Source organism: Triturus cristatus, chromosome 1_2 (genome assembly GCF_964204655.1).
Source record: "Triturus cristatus chromosome 1_2, aTriCri1.1, whole genome shotgun sequence".
Classification (NCBI taxonomy): domain Eukaryota; kingdom Metazoa; phylum Chordata; class Amphibia; order Caudata; family Salamandridae; genus Triturus; species Triturus cristatus.
Genome location: NC_140580.1, coordinates 320498541 through 320518262, shown reverse-complemented (window position 1 = coordinate 320518262; position 19722 = coordinate 320498541). Strand labels below are relative to the sequence as shown.

At 46.5% G+C, this 19722-nt stretch overlaps 1 protein-coding gene across 2 annotated transcripts in view; it reads left to right on the top strand.

Annotated features, from left to right (window-relative positions):
- Nucleotides 1-19722, top strand: part of SEC31B (SEC31 homolog B, COPII component) — a 1155786-nt gene that overhangs the window by 464284 nt on the left and 671780 nt on the right. For both annotated transcript variants that reach the window (XM_085603885.1, XM_085603887.1), the window contains exon 16: nucleotides 4482-4608. In XM_085603885.1, coding sequence (XP_085460011.1) covers nucleotides 4482-4608 — 127 coding nt within the window. The remainder of the gene's footprint in view (nucleotides 1-4481; nucleotides 4609-19722) is intronic.

Sequence of the window (19722 nt, the reverse complement as noted above, 5' to 3'; positions counted from 1 at the left end):
TGTTTGGAAACACAGGGACATAAAAGTTTCCGGAGAAGTCCCAAGCAACGCGGTGTGCGTGTGCTCTTGCAGCTTGAGATCCTCAGAAGCCGTGCCTTGTGATCGTGGGCACACTGGAGTAAACTGAGTCACGGACGCGCAAGGAGCATGTCGTGGTGCAGCCGAGGCGTTGGTGAGGAGCGCCTGGTCGTTGTGTGCACCGGGAGAAAAAGTGAGTCTTGGATGCGCATGGTGCGTGTCATGGTGCAAGCCGAGGCATTGGTGAAGAGCGCCTGGTCGTTGTGTGCACCGGGAGAAGAAGTGAGTCTCGGATGCGCATGGTGCTTGTCGTGGTGCAAGCTGAGGCGTTGGTGAAGAGAGCCTGGTCATTGTGTGCACCAGGAGAAGAGGTGCGACTCGGACGCGCAGGTTGTGTGTCGTGGTGCCAGCTGAGGCTTGGGTGAAGAGCACCTGGTCATCGTGTGCACCGGGAGAAGAGGTCAGATTCGGACGCGCAGGGTGCGTGTCGTGGTGCGAGCTGAGGCGTTGGTGAAGAGCGCCTTGTCATCGTGTGCACCAGAGAAGAGGCGAGTCTCGGACACGCAGAGTGCATGTCATGGTGCAAACACAGGCTCTGGTGTGGAGTGCCAGGGTGGTGTGTGCACCGAAATCGAAGTAGGTCTCCACAGTGCTGAGGGCGGGTCTAGGTGTCTACTGAGACCACTGGAAAGAGGGCCAGGTCATCAGGCCCTCCGAGTGAAGCAGTAGCGGCCTGGACCGGCAGCCCCGGAGGAGCTGAGCCGCCGGCCCGAGCTTGCCGTGCCCATTTGACGGAGTTCTGGATCAAGGCCAATGTGCTGAAGGAGGAGAGGAGAGTGGGGTCGTGCCCCCCCAGGTAACGTGGATCACCACCTGGGGTGGGGTGCGGACCCGGAGGGACACTCTCTCGGCCTCTCGCTTCTGTCAGCTGCGTGAGCCTGTTGCTTCAGCTCTGATCAAGGTCTGTGCTGGCCCAAGGAGGGGCAGTACTGGGGCCGGAGTGAGAAGCGGTACGTTTGTGTCATCATTGATCCATGATTGGGGGCAACTGTTAACGGAGCACCTAAACTGTCGTATTACACTTTGCATTACTGCTGCTAACGAACTATCGAACTGTCATATGACACCTGACCTTAATTGTGCCTGATGAACTACATGCTGGTTGCGCTATGCACTGCGTTATTTTTCCCTTGCAGAGTACATGATTTCTAACGTGGCACATTGCATTATTTCTTCATTGCATAGTCCAGGATTATTACGTGGTGCCTTGCATTGTTTTTCCATTGCTTTGTTTCTTTCTTGCACAGGGCATGCTGGTAGTGATACACATTGCATTATTCCTTCTATTGCAAAGTACATGATTGTGGTGCTACATATGGCATTGTTTCTCAAGTGCACAGTAAGGGGGTATATCGTTACGCATTGCTGTATTTCTTTTCTTTTGCAACGTGTGTGATTCTAGCAATACGACCTGCCTAACCTTTTGGGAACAGTTAGAAGTAAACGTAACTGTTGGTTAGAAGCGGTGGTTGGGATTAGAACCTACCAATCCACCTGCAAGAATACTACCCATTATTATATGTTGGTTTTGTAGCGTGTGGTCATATTGTATATCTTCTTAAATAAAGATTATACTTGTTTTATAAACACTTGTGTGGCATCTATTTGTTGTGACATCAGTGGGTTGCTGTGAGTGTGGTTGCACATACTGTACACTCGTGCCTTGGAGATAAGCCTGGCTGCTCATGCCAAGCCACTAAGGGGGTGAGCAGGGCTATCTCAGACGGTGTCCTTACTTAGCCTAACATTGAAACGAGAGGTCCGGATCTCACACCTTGCAACAGATAAAACTGGATAAAAACGTGATACAAAGAAGGTTTTTTTTTCTGAACGTTATTGATACAGGTTTACCCACATCAGAGGCATTCTGAATAAATAACGTTTTTATCCAGTACCCCAGGTACTCTATGAATAAACTTACTCTTTGGGTATACCTGTAGGTATTTTTAACTTCACTCATCTGGTTCCCTGCACGGCCAGTTAATATTTTATATAAGAACTCCCATAACATCTTTTGGTTGAGTCCCCCCAGGTAGTACCATCTTACCTGGGTGTGTAAAGACGCCTATGATGAAACATGTCACGATAAGTGAGTGAGGCGTCTTCTCCAATATCTTTGGATATCCCATCACCCAAAGTCAGAGGCTTAACAATTGACCTCAGTGGGACCCTTCTGCACTTCACCTGTCTTCTTCGTTTGTCCTCCTTTTTTTGTCGGTCTGAATATCCTTAACAGATACACAGACACCAGCAGTTGTCTTTTGTGATGCCAAGGGAATGGTGCTATGTGTTTAGGAGTGTATTTCACAGGGATGTTAATTTACTAGTGTACATACCTTTACACACAAGTTATAGTTGGTTTATCCAACTATGGGCCTGATTTACATCTTGACGGTCTTACCGCTATCCCGCCGCAGCGGCATTCCCAAGTACTCTCTTGAGCTGATGGCGATCCGCCTGCCGTATTTAGATGTTGAGTAGAATATATACCTGTACATCGCATGCGTTTACAATGCGGGCGATCACAACGCTGTTGTTACAACGACCGAGTTGTTAAATCGCAGTGCCGTTACAACGACTTGCTGTAGGGGGGGAATGGATGTTGGAATAGTATATTTTACTCCAGTGCAACAGTAGGGAAGGTTTTGGAATAGTAAGTTATTCTATTCCTTAGCTTAGAGCACCCCCTACAGCAGGTCATTGTAAATGTACTGCGATGTAACAACACGGTCGTTGTATCGACCACGTTGTAATCGCATGTGTTGTAACACATGTGATGTAATGGCTGTTTCCCGATGCGGCTAGAGACCGAAGACTGCCGCAGCTGCGGTTTTCTCTGCTGTCTAGCAGTAGTCTATTGCCATCAGGTTGGTGGGTTTGCACCTAGCTGATTTAGATGTTCCCGTTGTACTGGCGGTGTCCTGGTGATGGAGTCCTGATGTAGTGGGGCAATTGTTGTGTGGAGACAGGTGAGTATTACTTATTTACATCTCCGTACACCTATAAAAGATGTGTATGTCAATATGTACATGTAGGTAATATGTACTGGACATTGTTTTTACATATAGCAGTGCAGACCAACAACTTACACACACCATTGACTGTACATGCACACTCACCACAAAAGCCTACCTTAGAATCCGGTAACAAAGGGGTGGCTGAGCGTCGTGGTCATGTAGTAGCAGCACAGTGAGGACCTGGACAATGACGTTCAAGACCGAATCTGAGATGGGACTCTACAAAATTTTGAGTTTTCACCTTTTTTTCTTTGTTTCTGCCATGCCGAGCTTTGAGGTTTTGTTTTGTATCCATAACTTTGATTAAACTGTGTTTTTTATTCAGTGAATTTCAGAGTTTTGTGAGTCTTAGAGGCAAGCAAACCATAATTTAACACATTTATATTGTATATGCAGATATGCAGATGTGAAGAGTGTAATGCAGAATTTATTACTACTGCTGAGTTTTGGGAGGGCCCATGCCTCACGAGAAGCAAAACCTTCAATGAATTCAGATGCCACCCCTATCCTCCAGCAATGATAACTAATAGCATTGTATGTGCCGCACATCTGCATAAATGGTTTATGCCATGCGATATTTTCCATGTGTATTTCCCCTATCAAACAGTATGAACCAATCTAGAATGAAGGGGGCTTAAGTTTGTGCAGCGAGGTAAAATCTAATCGAAGAGATTGCTTGACCTAGAGTTGCTTTCCTATGTGTTTTTAAATTAATAAATATAACTTAAAAGAACATAAAAAATATTACAAACATATACAAATTTTAATCAGAAACAAAGGAATACAGAGTTGGGAGTTATCAGTTGCAAATGAGATGTAAACATTATATATAATAATTGAAAAACATATATATAAACAATGATATGCATGTGAAGGAAATACTCTTGAGATGTAATGACTGTTGTGGAAGTGATGTAGTGACTACTGATGTGATTCTCAGTGTAGTGATGTACAACCCACCACAGTGGCTCGACCATTTGTTTTTCTACTGCAACATACAATTTATCCCACTCCATACATCTCTGCAATATTACAATTAGACGTAAGACATTTTAGAAATAGCGAATATCTAACGTGTGTCATGCCACATTGTATCTGCCGTTCTGCAGCTGGTAGAGACTGCATGGCATGCTATTGCGGACTTACAACTACAATACAGCTAAGACTCCCCAGCAAGACCTAAAAATATTCCTCACTCTGTTCAGTTAATGGTAATTTATTGTTGACAGGAAATTTGGAGTGTATGTTAGCAAGAACAATGTGCTTTGCTTCTATTTGTGTTGACTTTACTCAGTTTGTTAATTGACTTACTAAAATGTATCCATTTTGTGTTCTGTGAAACTAAAACAACAGTGTGATGCGTTTTCTAATTTTGTTCTATTTCAGTTTCTTTCCTCTGTGGTGCAGCACAACTGGAGGAATATAATGCTAGAGTGTAACTTGCAGAACTGGAAGGAAGCACTAGCTATTTTGCTGACCTATTCAGAGTCTGAGGAATATGCTGAACTTTGTGGTAAGAAGAAGTTCTAGTCTGAAGTGTACTAGCAGTGAATAAAAATGTAATATTTTGAAACACATTATGAAAACTATTGGGCCAGATGTAGGTGGCTAAATAGAGAGCGCTAACGCTGAAATTCGCAGAATTTCAGCATTAGCACTCGCTATTTGGCAGCGAGCAATGTAGGTACATTGAAACCTACTAGCAAAATAAGGAATCTCAAAATTGCGATTCCTTATTTTGCTCTTCCATTTAAGGAATCGCAAATTGCGATTCTTTAAATGCAATGTAAGTAGCACAAAAGAAAGTGCACTTTAGCCTTAAGGAATCGCTAATTACCACCAACTTCAAGTTTTGCGAAGCACTCACGGGACCCATTCCATAGATTTAATTCAGCAGATGGGTCCCGTGAGTGCTTCGCGTCTTTGGGAGCTTGAATTTTAAACGTGTCTTTGCCCACACGCTTGCGGTTATTGCACCCGCCGAGAGTTCAACAGCTTTGGGTGAAATTTGGAGCGAACATTAATTATGCTGTCTGAACCGCCAAGAATCAAAAATAGCCACCCCAACAGCCGTTGCTGCCAATCATGAATTGGGGGTCTAAGTAATTCATACTGAAGCCTGTGGGATGGTGTAATTTGATATCTGAGCAGGCGAGGGACCGAGATATACGACTAAGGCATTGGCAACTGAAGGCACAAGAGTGGAATGCAGCTCTGGGGGACCGGATGAACGGACGGCATGTGAGCGAAAATTATGAATGTGACATTAAGAACTCTCATAAAGACTAGCAATGATATGTTTACCATCGGGTTGCAGGCCATCAGAGACATGCTATCATGGCCGCCAAAGAGAGGGGCATTTTGTCCTCATTGAAGTTACTCCTTCGTTGCTGCCCATGACTACGTGCTCCTCCAATGGGATCGGGGTGATGTATATTTAAATCTGTGAATTGCCAATTGCCAAGTTGTTAGGCACTGAGGAAGGCTTGAATGCCGAAATGCATCTGCTGAATTAAATCTATGGAATGGGTCCCGTGAGTGCTTTGCGTCTTTGGGAGCTTGAATTTTAAACGTGTCTTTGCCCACACGCTTGCGGTTATTGCACCCGCCGAGAGTTCAACAGCTTTGGGTCAAATTTGGAGTGAACATTAATTATGCTGTCTGAACCGCCAAGAATCGAAAATAGCCACCCCAGCAGCCGTTGCTGCCAATCATGAATTGGGGGTCTAAGTAATTCATACTGAAGCCTGTGGGATGGTGTAATTTGATATCTGAGCAGGCGAGGGACCGAGATATACGACTAAGGCATTGGCAACTGAAGGCACAAGAGTGGAATGCAGCTCTGGTGGACCGGATGAACGGACGGCATGTGAGCGAAAATTATGAATGTGACATTAAGAACTCTCATAAAGACTAGCAATGATATGTTTACCATCGGGTTGCAAGCCATCAGAGACATGCTATCATTGCCGTCAAAGAGAGGGGTATTTTGTCCTCATTGAAGTTAGTCCTTCGTTGCTGCCCATGACTACGTGCTCCTCCAATGGGATCGGGGTGATGTATATTTAAATCTGTGAATTGCCAATTGCCAAGTTGTTAGGCACTGAGGAAGGCTTGAATGCCGAAATTCATCTGCTGAATTAAATCTATGGAATGGGTCCCGTGAGTACTTCGCTTCTTTGGGAGCTTGAATTTTAAACGTCTCTTTGCCCACACACTTGCGGTTATTGCACCCGCCGAGAGTTCAACAGCTTTGGGTGAAATTTGGAGCGAACATATATATATATATATAAATATATATATATATATATATTACATATATTACCTACTGGCAGTCGCCAGTAGGTAGTTATAGTTAGGACCTATTTTCCATAGGAAAACCGCAACATTCTATTTGGAGTAACGTTGGCGTCGATTGATGAATCTTCGCGAAATTTTCCAAACTTTTGGCCAACTCTGGTCCACTCCTATCCTGAAAATTTCACGGTGATTCGTCAAGCGGGGGCCGAGAAAAAAGGGGGGTCCCAAAACACGTGTTCCCCATGCATTTTCCCAGAGGACCTGTTGACGCAGCTACAGCCCGCAGTGCTGGACGGAATTACACCAAATTTGGCAAAGAGGTAGTCCTCAGTTCAGACTCGTTCCTTTTGCTTAAATGGTGTAAATCCGTTCAGTAGTTCCTGAGAAAATCAAAAGTAAAATCACATATATATCTGGGTGGAGCCTAACCACACATCTCATCATGAGATCTGATTGGCTGTCAGCACTTCATCCAAGAAGTGTTGGCAGCCATCTTGGGACCAATATACATGATAGCACCTCATTAAAAAGCATTGCAATTAATAGAAGGTTTTAAGACTTTAGTTACATTATAAATCATTTGTTGATGGTACCATACTCATTTTAGGAATTGTGGTGTGTTCTAAGGTGATTTTACCATGTGAAAAAGCCTTCTGCTGTGATATCATGAATCATGTCTGAGAGAAAACTATTTTCTCATGCTTTTCCCACAGAGGTTTGGAAGGTGATCTATAAGCTAAACTGAGAGCATATTTTCTGTAAATTCACATTACCTTTCTCAGTCATGTGAGAATGAAGTCTGACATTCTCAGTAAAACATGTACATCCAACAAGGGCAGAGACTGTCAGTTGATTCCTTTGTGTTCTACTGCAGCTTCCCAGAGAGTTCTAAAGAACAACTAGAGCGCTAACAGTCCCACTTATGACAACCGTATGGCACACCTGAAGCCATCTTGGTTGGAATAAAGTGGTAACTCTTAAAACATTTAATTTAAAAAGGAACAAAATGAGTGGGTTCATTTTGCCATAGAAAGTATGATTAGTGCTGCAAAAAGAAAAATTAGGGCACATTTTGAGTGACTTCTCAAATCCTCTTCTATTTCATTAAAAAATTCTGACATGCAGACTGAAACATGCACTTTCAATACCAGAAGCAGACTTCCCTGGTGAGCAGTAGCTTTACTACAGTGATCTAATAAGCAACTAGAGTGCTAACATTCTGAATTTATGGCAAATGTGTGACACATCTGAATGCCTTCTTGATGGTATCAAAGTAAAAAACTGAAAGTATTTCCTACTGGGGAGACTGTAGTAAATGAGGAAATTAGGAAACATCATAACAAATAAGTCTCCCAAAATGGTCACCAGAGACAAAAGAGCCCAAATGTAGCCCAAATATCACCCAGATGTAGCCCAAGTATAGCCCAATGACAGAATGTCCCAGAGTGTTCTAACGAACAACTAGAGCGCTAGCATTTAATTTACAAAGGAACAAAATAAGGGGGTTCATTTTGCGATAGAAATTATGATTAGTGCTGCAGAAAGAAAAATTAGGGCACATTTTGACTTCTCAAATCCTCTTCTATTTCATAAAAACATTCTGACATGCAGACTGAAACATGCACTTTGAATACCAGCAGCAGACTTCCCTGGTGAGCAGTAGCTTTACTACAGTGATCTAATGAGCAACTAGAGTGCTAACATTCAGAATTTATGGCAAATGTGTGACATATCTGAATACCTTCTTGATGGAATCAAAGTAAAAAACTGAAAGCATTTCCTACTGAGGAGACTGCAGTAAATGAGGAAATTAGGAAACTTCTTAACAAATAAATCTCCCAAGATGGCCACCAGAGACAAAAGAGCCCAAATACAGCACAAATATCACCCAGATGTAGCACACATGTAGCCCAATGACAGAAGTGTGCAAAACACTTATTTTGTGTGTTTTTGCAGTTTTATATAGTGCAGACTTGTCAGGTATAGGAGTGCTTTACATGAGCATTGGTTGCATCACACAAGATCAAATTCATTTTGGTTGTAGACATGGGGAGATTAAGTGATTTGACCAAAATCACAGAATGTTGAGCTGAAGCAGAAACTCCAACCAGGTTCCTCAGTTGCAAAGTCTGCAGCTCTGGAAGTAACACCACATCCTCTCCCCTAGGTGCAACATTTAATCAAGTGGTCTACTGGATAAAAAAACATAAAGATTACAAATAATTTAAAAGTTCTTTGTCGCTATTTGAAAACTCAGAAAATATGTCCTCATTTTAGTTTTTTAGAGCACTAACCATAATTTTGATGCAAATAAGATCCTCTCATATATGTAATTTCTAAAGGAAATACTCTAGGTATTACAGTTTTGATTACATCAAGATGACGTCAGGCGTTCCACACTTTTGTAATAAATATAGAATGTTAGCAATCTAGTTGTTCATTGGGATACTGTTGAGAGGCAGAGGCCAGTGTTACGGTCTCTGAAAATTGAAGGCAGGTAGGAGAGTGCAGAGGCAACAATTTGACCACACTGGGCAGGCAGGAAGGGCAGTGGTAGCACAACAGACTATGGAGGGCAGTGGAAAGGGGACAGGGGCAACAAACCAACAATACAGGACTGGCAAGAGAGGCGGTGGCAATATATTAGACCATTGTGGGCAGAAGGAAGAGGCAGTGGTAGTACAACCATACATGCCAACAGACCCTTTTCAGCCAGGAAACGTCCAATGTTTTTAAGCTCAAATGGGCTTTATTTGATCTGTCTCCTGTCTACAATCTCCTCTTTTTCAATGTAACTCAAAGGGGAAAATCAATACCCCAGTTTTTTTTCAAAATCTCCCTCTTACCAAGTTCTAAATGTTCGCAAGTATGGTACATTGGATCATGGTAGGCAGGAGGATTTGGGCTAGGGATATGGACTCGGATAACATAGGACAGGAGGGAAATGGAGAGGTGCCCCAAACTGACCCTACAGGGCAGGCATCAGGGTTTGCAGCAGCACAATACACCACACAGCGCATGTGGGATGGGAGTGCAGCACAACAATCCACAGAAAGCAATAGGGAGGGAACAGGACCATGCACATGGACAACAGAGAACAGAGGGGAAAGAGGCACTGGTAGCTAGCTGACCATAATGGACAGACAGGAGAGAAAGCTGCAGCATAACAGACCATAAAGGGCAGGGGGGACGGACCAGGGGCATTACAATGGAACAGATAAGCCAGTAGGGAGGGAATAGGGGTTTGCACATGGAAACAAAGGGCTGGGGGCAAGGGGGCAAGGGGGCAGGGCAGGAGCAGCAAGATGACCATGGAGGTCAGGCATGATGGGCACTAGAAACAAGACACACCATGGTGAGCAACAATGAGACTATGATGGCATACACACAGACCATGGAGGGAAGGTGGGAGGGGGTCAGGGGCAGCTAGCTGACCACACAGGGAAGGTGGGAGGGGCCATGGCAGCACAGAAGACCATGAATGGCAAACGGGAGGGTTAGTGGCAGCACAATGGCAATGATGGGCAAGAAGGAGGGTGCAGGGTCATGCCAGTCAGTCAAAGAGGCTTTATTTCGATATGAATATATCTTAAAAATCAAAACTACAACATTGTACAATAAGAAGATAAAAAGGAATCAGTGCATGGAAAGATAGACAAACATTTCATACTGCTACTGATGCCAATAAATTAGCTAAAAACAGGTAAGAATATCGGATAAAAAACAGATTAAACCACATACAAAAGCCTAGATGACCTAATGCGCCAAGCCCATCCTAGGAACTTGGCTAAACCACAAGCAAAAAAGGGCCTTGGGTCATTTTTTAATATTCGTAGGGCTTCTAAACAATGTCTGGTTCCAAGTTCTCTGCAAAGTGGTTTTAACCACCTACTCCGGGGGGCTGCATAAGCCGGGCATTCAAACAAAAAATGGGGAACAGACTCAGACCTCTTATCACAGAATGGACAAAGAGAAGTTGTTTGAGATGGAACCTTCCATCTGGATGTTAATTCTCCCACAGGGAGTAAACCTATTCTGAATTGAAAATATAGGGCCCTGTCTTTACGATTGGAGATGACATCCAGGTAAGGTTCACAAAAGTAAATTTCTTTGACCAAAAGAAAATCCAAAGTGGACCTGCACAGATTGACATTACTGCTTCTGATGCCCGCCACCCAGCTCCAATAAATCTTTTTCAGTTCAGACTTAGGAGGTGTGGTTCTATTAATCCAGGCCTCGCCAAGACCAAGGGAGAAAAGGAGACGCTTGACCTTCCTCAGCCAATGGATCTTGGACCAGCCTGGTAACCCCAGAACCTCGGTTAGGCCATCCGCATAACTGGATAATTCTGATGTTCTCCATATTCTCGCCCATAGGAGGAGAGGGCGGAGCCTAGCCTGATCGCTGATTGGCCGAGTGCCCAGATCCAAAAGAAGTGGGAGAGTTGGAGTGCTATAAGGGAGCCCCATAAGATCTTTATGAAATTTATTTTCAGAACGGGACAAGTTGTCCACCTTATAGACCCCCCAGAGTTCAGCCCCATAGAGAGCGGCGCTAACCCCCCTTGCCCTATATATATCTAGGACAGGAGCAATGGGTTTCAGGGATGAGGCACGATGTTCCTTAAGCAAGGCACCCACCACCCTCTTATGGGTCAGCAACATCTTTTGATGGTGACACTTCCAGCTCATGGAGTCGCAGAGGCGAATACCAAGGTAGTCGAACTCTGACACTCTTTCAAGGGTAACAGAGTCCAAAGACGGTGGTTTGGCCAACCTTTTCGGGGGGTTAAGGACCAAATACTTGGTCTTAGCTGTATTAATAGCTAACCCTCTCGTATCACAAAAAGACTTGAAGTTAGTTAATAGACTCTGCAAACCCACCGGGGTTTTGGAAATCAGAAGGGTATCATCTGCAAATAGAAGGGTGGGTATTCTTCTACCGGCCAGGGATGGTGCATCTGCGGGGTGTTGTAGCAGATGCTCCACCACTCCGTTGACGTACAATGAGAACAGAGTGGGGGCAAGGACACAACCCTGGCGTACCCCTCTATTTACAGGTATACGTGCTGTCTTTTGTCCCTGATTTCCCCACCTAATCTGGGCAAAATTATCAGAATGGAGGTTTATCAACAAGCTCAGCAAATAAGGTGGTATACCCTGTTCGCTGAGCACACTCCAAAATTGGCTACGGGGAACTAGGTCAAAGGCAGTCCGCAAATCTATAAAAGCAAGATACAGACTGCCTTTGCCCAGTAAAACCACTTTCCAGTATAACATCAGAAGACGAAAGGATTGCTCTATTGTCCCCGTGCCTGTTCTAAAACCAGCCTGAAAGTCTGAGAGAATACCCTTTTCCTCTAGCCATTGCAGTATCCTTGTCAAAACCACTTTTCCAGCCACTTTTTGAGAAGTATCTAAGAGGCTTATTGGGCGATAGTTAGCTGGGTCGTTACGACAGCCTTTCTTAAAAATAGGAACGACCTCAGCACCCTTCCATGAAGTCGGAAGGGATGCCCCTTCAAGACTGGAATTCAATAAGGCGGAGATAAGTTTTCCCCATTCGACTGGGTTGATGCGTAGCAAATCTCCTGGGATACCATCCGGGCCAGCAGCTTTATTGGGCACAAGGGTATTAATCGCCTCCACCACTTCCTTGGATGTGAACACAAGCTCATCCATAGACTGAGAAGGTGCATAAGGGTGGCATATCCTCAAGCTTTCCCCCTGGTCCTGGGTCGTTGAATAGAGTTGGGAAAAATGATTAACCCACGCGCACTCAGGTACGTTACAGGTAATCATTGTATCCACAGGTCTCTCTCTATTTCTGAGTAGGTCCCAAAACCCCTTTGCATCCTTCCTTAGACTAGCGGCCTTCAGGTCACACCAAAACTGGTCTTCCCAATCTGTCTTTGCCTTTGTTAATGCCCTCCTGTAATTACTCCTCGCGGCACAAATCAGAACTCTATTCTTAGATTTTACTGCCTTTAGGAGTTCCCGTTTGGCCATACGACATGCAGCTGAAAACCATCCAGCAGGACCCTTCCTGCCACCACTCTTAATGGCCCTCTTCCCCCCAGTGGAGGCTATGAATAATTCACCTATAGCCTTTGTGGTTCGTTTAAAAACTGCAGGTACCTCTTGCACACTGAATGAGGGGGAGTCTAGGCAGAGTGTAATATTAGCCATTACAGATTGTACCTCCAGCATCTTGGCCTCATTACCAATGATATTTTTCCATTTCAGGCGCCTACCACAATTAGAGGGGCACACTTCATGGGTTGTTTTCCACACATGCGGGGTTAGGGGGGGAGACCAACCCTTCCACAGTGGGGACAGAGACAGGATTAGAGGATTGTGGTCGCTATCAATAGAAGGCCGAACCTCCATATCCACCAGGAAAGACCACAACCGAAAATTCAGCATAATGTAGTCAATCCTAGAGGAATGTCCTATTCTGTTAAACGTATGTGCCCCCATTTGGTCTGATTTGGATCTACCATTAGTTGCTCTGAGATCATGCTCCAGGCAAAGAGCATTGAGGTCAATTGCGTTTTGGGTCCATCTTCTAATAGGAGTAATTGACAACGGAGGAATGCCTCTCCTTGTATCATCATCACTAATGCCCAGCACATCTTCCACAGCGAGAGGTTCGAATGTGCAGTTAAAATCCCCAGCTAATAAGACAAGGGAGTCTGGACCACAGCACTTGAGTTCCTCGTCGATGCCAGATGGGGCAAGAGTAGATAAACCACCTCTAGTGCTTCTAACATAGATATTGAATATTTCAAGCACTCCTCCACCAGACGGGCCTCTTACTGATAGTCTCAAAAGATCCGGGGAATTAGTGGCTATACTTTTAATAGAATACCGCAGGGAAATGCTTACCCATATTAGCAAGCCTCCGGAGGGGCGCCCTTTGCCTCCGTTCGGTCGAACTGCTGGTGCAAAATAAGTAGTGTATCCCAGCTTATGTTGTGGATCCATGCACCAGGTTTCCTGGAACAAACAAATCAAAAAAGATTCGATAAATATGTTCCAGTCTGGGATGCTTATATTCCGAGCTAGGCCGGCAATGTTCCAGCTTACTACCTTTAGAGGAATGCTGGAAATCTCTCCCTGCTCTAAAGCCAATGCTCCTATGATGGGAGTATAGTCCATGACAATATCCTTATCGCCGACAGGTGATACCACAGCAAAAGGAGTTTGAAAGCCTTCAACAGGCGTCTCCCCACTAAGCTGGGACAGCGCCTGTAAATGTCTCCTAGGCGTAAGAAAAGGAGGGAGGGTAGTAATGGAAGAGATCACCTGCGGCTCTCCAAGGGGTAAACTTGCAATTAATGACTCCCCAGCTGGTTCAATGTGTAGCTCACGTATAAAGGGAATTACCTGTCAATAACCTTTCCAAAATCGACCCTGCAAATGGCCAGGACCATTATTAAATAGTCTGAATTGAGAAGTACAGCCATGAATTTGTCTACTGTCCCGACCTTCCCACATATGTGTTCCGGTCTGCCTCGACAGAGTTGAAGGATTAAAATAGCTGAGGTCACAAGTACCAATTGAACCCATGCTTCCTACTAAGCTATGTTCCTTCATGGGACCTCTACATATGAAACTGGCAATCCTTGGGTCTTCAAAATTCACTATGATACAATCGCCACAAATAGATTTTTCCCTAGTACCAATCCAACCGACTCTACGTACGTGTAAAATCCTGCCCCCCCCAAAACTCGGGCAGGGGTCTGTTCTCTTTGAGCCAAAATAAGGTCTTATTGAACAATTCAGTATAGGACTCACTCTTACCTGGACTAAGAACCGGAACCCCGGTCAAAACGACTACATAGGGCTGGCACTCAGGGGGGAGATTTATAATAGAGTCCCTCCCACAGGGAGGGGCCTCACCTGGATGCATCACATGGGCTTTTGCATTTTCCACTAAGTTGGGAATTGGGATTTCTAGTGCGCTATCAGCTAATGGAGATATAGCTGTGATAGTAGAATTTCCCTCACCTACGCTTGCCGTGGCCGGGGGACAAACCGTCTTTTTGCCTGGGATAGTGGTAGTAACTTTGGGGGATCTGAATTTCTCAGCAGGCTTAGGGAGAGACAGGCCGATGGTACTAGAGGTACCAGCGACAGGCACCGTAGGGAGTAAGTTATGATTAATCACCTCCAAAACAACTGGTGAGTTGTCGACTGTAGGAACTAAATTGTGTTGGACAGTAGACGTTACCTTTTTGGCAAAACCCCCGCCTAAGCTGACATCCCTAGATCTTAGCTGCACTTTTATAAAAGATTTCAATAAGAAAAAATTATCTAGGGTTGTCTGCTCCATTTTATCCATTCGCTCAGTTAGCCCTCTAATTTTATCTAATACTGGCAAAAGTAAAGATTTCATTATTTCCTCCATTTTTTTAACCAGGGAAGAATCTAAGGAGAGGGGCGCTACACTACCAACAATCTGAGTATTGGAGGCGGAAGTTGCATTCCCCTCAGAGGTGCCCTCTTCTTTATCTTCCTGGAATAAACTAGAGACCCCCCCTGTTACCCTATTGGAAACGCCCCTCTTAACAGCCGCCCGCCTCTGGTTTTTACAGGTTTTAGAGAGTCTATTTTTCTGTAGGGTAATAAATCTTCTAGTCTTTAGGGGCACTGGCTGGATTTCCGCCTGGACCATGGTAGTCGCCGGGGTAGGTGAGATTAGGAGAGTGGTGGGGTCAGCCGAGTGGGAAATAGGAATGGCTGACTTGCTTACTGCTACGACTGGGGCCACATAACTTTGGGCATTAAGTGCCGTATCCGACAGATTCTCAAGCCCTTCTATATTGGCTCTCAAGGCCGCCACACGAGGATGGTCCAAAGGAGAGGGGGCAAGAGGGTGCGGGAGTGGGTCCAAAACACGCTCCGGTGAGGGTATCTGAGCTATCGGGCCAATCGAGGATCGTCTATCACCAAATGGGCTACCAGATAGCCGCCGCTCAGCCATTGAGATTTCTTTGTCAATGACATTGGCCACACGGGTACTAAACTGATCCATTGTTCCCGCCATACCCCCCACGCTCCCCCTCAGGCTTTTACCTGAGCGAGTTGAAATTAGTAATACAGGGGCAAACCGTGGAGCAGCTCAAAACAAACCCCAACAGAGTGTATAATAGGCACGAGGTAAATAAACAATATATGTGGCTGGAACAAGCAAGTATCAAGGAAGGGGGGCCCAGACACATGAGCACCTGACGTATGTAGGGCGGTTATTTCAAAATATGTTCAATAGTCACAACCCAGTCCGAATCCACAACAGGGGGTGATTGACAATGTTACTCAATGACAGTACCTGGTTAGAGTGAGATGCGTCAGTACCAGCGATTTAGAGGGGGGGCCCAGCCCAGCCTCCTGCAGCCCCTGACGGCCACAGACGGTCCCGCCCTTGTCCCGGGCTTCTCCAGGCGCCGCCCCACGCGCGATCCCGCGTCGCGGGGAATGCCCTCGATATTTGAGCGCCTCCTGGCGCGAAATCCGAGCTGGCGGTGGCGGCTTCCTGCCGCAGAGGCTCGTGGGGCTTGTGGTCTTTTCCCACACTGCGGCCGCTCAGAGAGATGATGGTGCGGCGGCGGGGAGGATCCTTCGGCGTCCCCCAGAGCATAGGCAGCGATAGGAGATGGTGGCAAGGTAAGGCCCTAACGGGCTGTAATTCCGCAAGACAAAGCCCCCGCTCTGCCGGGAATGCCCTCGATATTTGAGCGCCTCCTGGAGCGAAATCCGAGCTGGCGGTGGCGGCTTCCTGCCGCAGAGGCTCGTGGGGCTTGTGGTCTTTTCCCACACTGCGGCCGCTCAGAGATATGATGGTGCGGCGGCGGGGAGAATCCTTCGGCGTCCCCCAGAGCACAGGCAGCGATAGGAGACGGTGGCAAGGTAAGGCCCCTAACAGGCTGTAATTCCGCAAGACAAAGCCCCCCATGCACAAAGGACCATGGAGGATAGAAGGGGGGGTCAGGACCTGGGCACAGACCAGAGAGTTCAGGGGAAGGGGCCTCGAGGGTCAGGCAGGAGGAGCAGTTGCAGCACAACAGACCAGGGAGGGCCGAAGGGTGTGGCAGTAAAATGGACCATGGAGGACAGGAGGAAGGGGATAGGGGCATGGCATGTGGACAGACAGGGCGGGGGTGGCAGGGACAGGTTACAGTCATCTGACAATGCTAGGCAGGTGGGAGTGGCAGCTCAACAGAACACTCAGAGTAGATAGGAGTGGCAGGTCCATGGAGCATGGTGGGCAAAAAGGATGGAGCAGGGGCATGCACAAAGACATCGGAGGGCAGGGGAAAGGAGAATAGGGGAAGCAAGCTAAGCACAGAGGCTAAGCAGGAGGTCAATGATGGGCCATAGAATTGGGCAATGGAGGGCAGGAGGAGTGGACTGGTACATCATGCTAAATGGAGGGCAGTGGCAGCACATCAGACCATGCACGGCAGGAGGGAGGAGGCTAGTCCATGGATTCAGTCAACAGAGGATAGGGAGGAGGTGGATGGGGCAGCAAGCTAACTGTTCAGAGAAGGTGGGTATTAGGAACTTTATTGTTTTTAAAATGTGTGTCTGTGCGAACTACTTAAAATACGAACAAATATGCAGCATAATCTCACTTTTATTCAGGAAGAAGAGGACGTTTGTGATTATGACTCCGGGCTCACTTGGCAGAAACTCCCCTGACCCTCCACCCCCCATCGCAAAATGTATTGCCCATGAAAAGGGTAGGTGGACGCAGTGTTATATAGAACATAGTCCTGAGAGCACGATTGAAAATGAAAACTAGATATAGTATATGGTATAAACTATGCACCAAAAAGTGTGATATAAGATGAACCGGGGCGTGAAATATAATATGCAATACATTGTGCGCAATGACAGATTCATTGGAGAGCACGAGATAGCACAGGCACTAGCGCGTGCTATGCGATATGCGCCTTGGAGTGTAATATGCACAGGGCAGTGTTGTGTAACCTAACTAGTCTCTAAAGTTGTAATATAAAATATGTGCTGAGGAGTGTAATGTTGCATATGCACTGTGACAAAGATATGGATCCCAGATTGTAATATGTATGGCATAGCGATGTGCGTTATAACATAGGCATCGAGGAAGGCACGTTAGATGGGGCAATATAACCCGTGCGAAGGCAAGTGTGGCATGACATATTCACGGGGTGGTGTTACAGTGCACATGGGCTAGAGAGTGTCATAGCATACACACTAGCTGGTGGAATACAACACAGAGGTGTGAGGCACTCGGCGGGCACTGGCGGGTGTAACACAGCATTGAGATCAGCCAGGAGCACGCTGTGACTCTCAAGTGAGGTTCGTCTCCTTTCCAGAGAGTAACATAAAAAATATTACACATCTGGCGGTGGATGTGTGTTTTATTAACCGTGAGGGGGGTTTCTTGCATAGTTTGGTCGAATTTTTGTCGAATCCCCTTTGAATGGCTTGGTGTGCGTGTATATTAAATGTGCCCGTCAATAGCTACCCATGTTTGTATAAATAAACAACAAGGATGTCTACTTGGAGAGTACCCACCGGCGGGGGCGCCGGAATTAGGCACGGTAGGGCGTCAGACACGTCAGAGCTTCTCTAGTGGTGTAAATACATTCCATGTGGATTCATTCTATGCATAGTCGCCTTTTAATGAATATCACGCAAATCGTCATGGTGATAGGTTCATACGGTTTGTCCAGCATGTCCTAGGTGTTTCTATAAATATATATTTTTTTAATATAATAAAAAACAAAGGCCGGCCCCGGGGGATGGGGTCCCCGGGGCCATAAGTGGCCTGAGGAGGGGGGCAACGCAGCCCCCTCCTAAAGAATAAAAAAAAAAAAAAAGGCCATGGCCCGGGGGTTGAGGTCCCCGGGGCCGATTAAGGCCTTGGGAGAGTCAAATGTATTTTTTTCAACAACAAAAAATTAGGGTGCAGGCCCTGCGGGGTGGGGTCCCCAGGGCCAGTAAATTAGAAAAAGAAGGGGGGCCCCACAGCCCTCCTTCTTAAAAAAATAAAATAAATAAAAGACCGGCATCGCGCCGGGGGCCACGCCCCCTCCTTGCAGCACTCTGCAAACGTGCCCCCTGGCCAGTTGTAAGTTGGGGAATTAATTCCCCTTCAATACTGAGGTCCCTGAGGGCCAACTAGCCAACAGGTATCTCCAGTATGCGCCAGGGAGCTGCGTTGCAGACAGGTGTTCTGAGGCCACGCCCCTTTTTACACCTCTATGCAACACAGCTCTGTGGCGCTTACTGAGGTACCTAGTGGGCTAGTTGGACCCTAGGGACCCTTAGGATTCAAGGGTACTTAATCTCTCAACTTAGAACGGCCACAGGGCGCGTTTACACAGTGGTGAAGGGAGGGGACGGGGCCTGAGGTGACGTGTGCAAACACGCCCTGTGGCGCGTTTTAAGTTGGGGAAATAATTCCCTTTCAATCCTGAGGGACCCTGGGGGCCAACTAGCCCACCAGGTGCTTCCAGTAAACGCCACTGCTCTGCGTTGCAGAGAGGTGGTGCAGGCCGGGCCCCTTTTTACACCTCTCTGCAATGGCGCTTACTGGACGTACCTAGTGGGCTATTTTGCCCCTGGGGATCCTCAGGATTCAAGGGTCCTTAATCTCCCAACTTAAAAAACGGCCACTGGGCGTGTTTACACAGTGGGGAAGGGAGGGGACGGGGCCTGAGGTGACGTGTGCAAACACGCCCCTATGGCACATTTTAAGTTGGGGAAATAATTCCCCTTCAATCCTGAGGGCCCCTGGGGGCTAACTAGCCCACCAGGTGCTTCCAGTAAGCGCCACAGAGCTGCGTTACAGAGAGGTGGTCCAGGCCGTGCCACTTTTTACACCTCTCTGCAATGCAGCTCTGTGGCGCTTACTGGAGGTACCTAGTGGGCTAGTTGGACCCTAGGGACCCTCAGGATTCAAGGGGACTTAATCTCCCAACTTAAAATGGCCACAGGGCGTGTTTTCACAGTGGGGAAGTGAGGGGACGGGGCCTGAGGTGACGTGTGCAAACACGCACTGTGGCGCCTTTTAAGAGGTAGTTTTAATCCCCTGCCCTATTATATACTAGGGGCTTACAGAGGAGGTCATGCTGATCACAGTGGGACCCCAACGCATAGTGTTCCCTAGTGTATGTAGGTGTTTTCACTGTATTCTGAGTGTCTTTTAACATAGCACTGGCTCTGGGACTGGTTAGTCAGACTCAGTTAACACCAGTATCCGTCTGAAAAAGTTGAGGGTACAGGATGATTTTGCAACAAGGCTTCTTTCTGCTCTTCTGTTTGTTCTTTCTGCA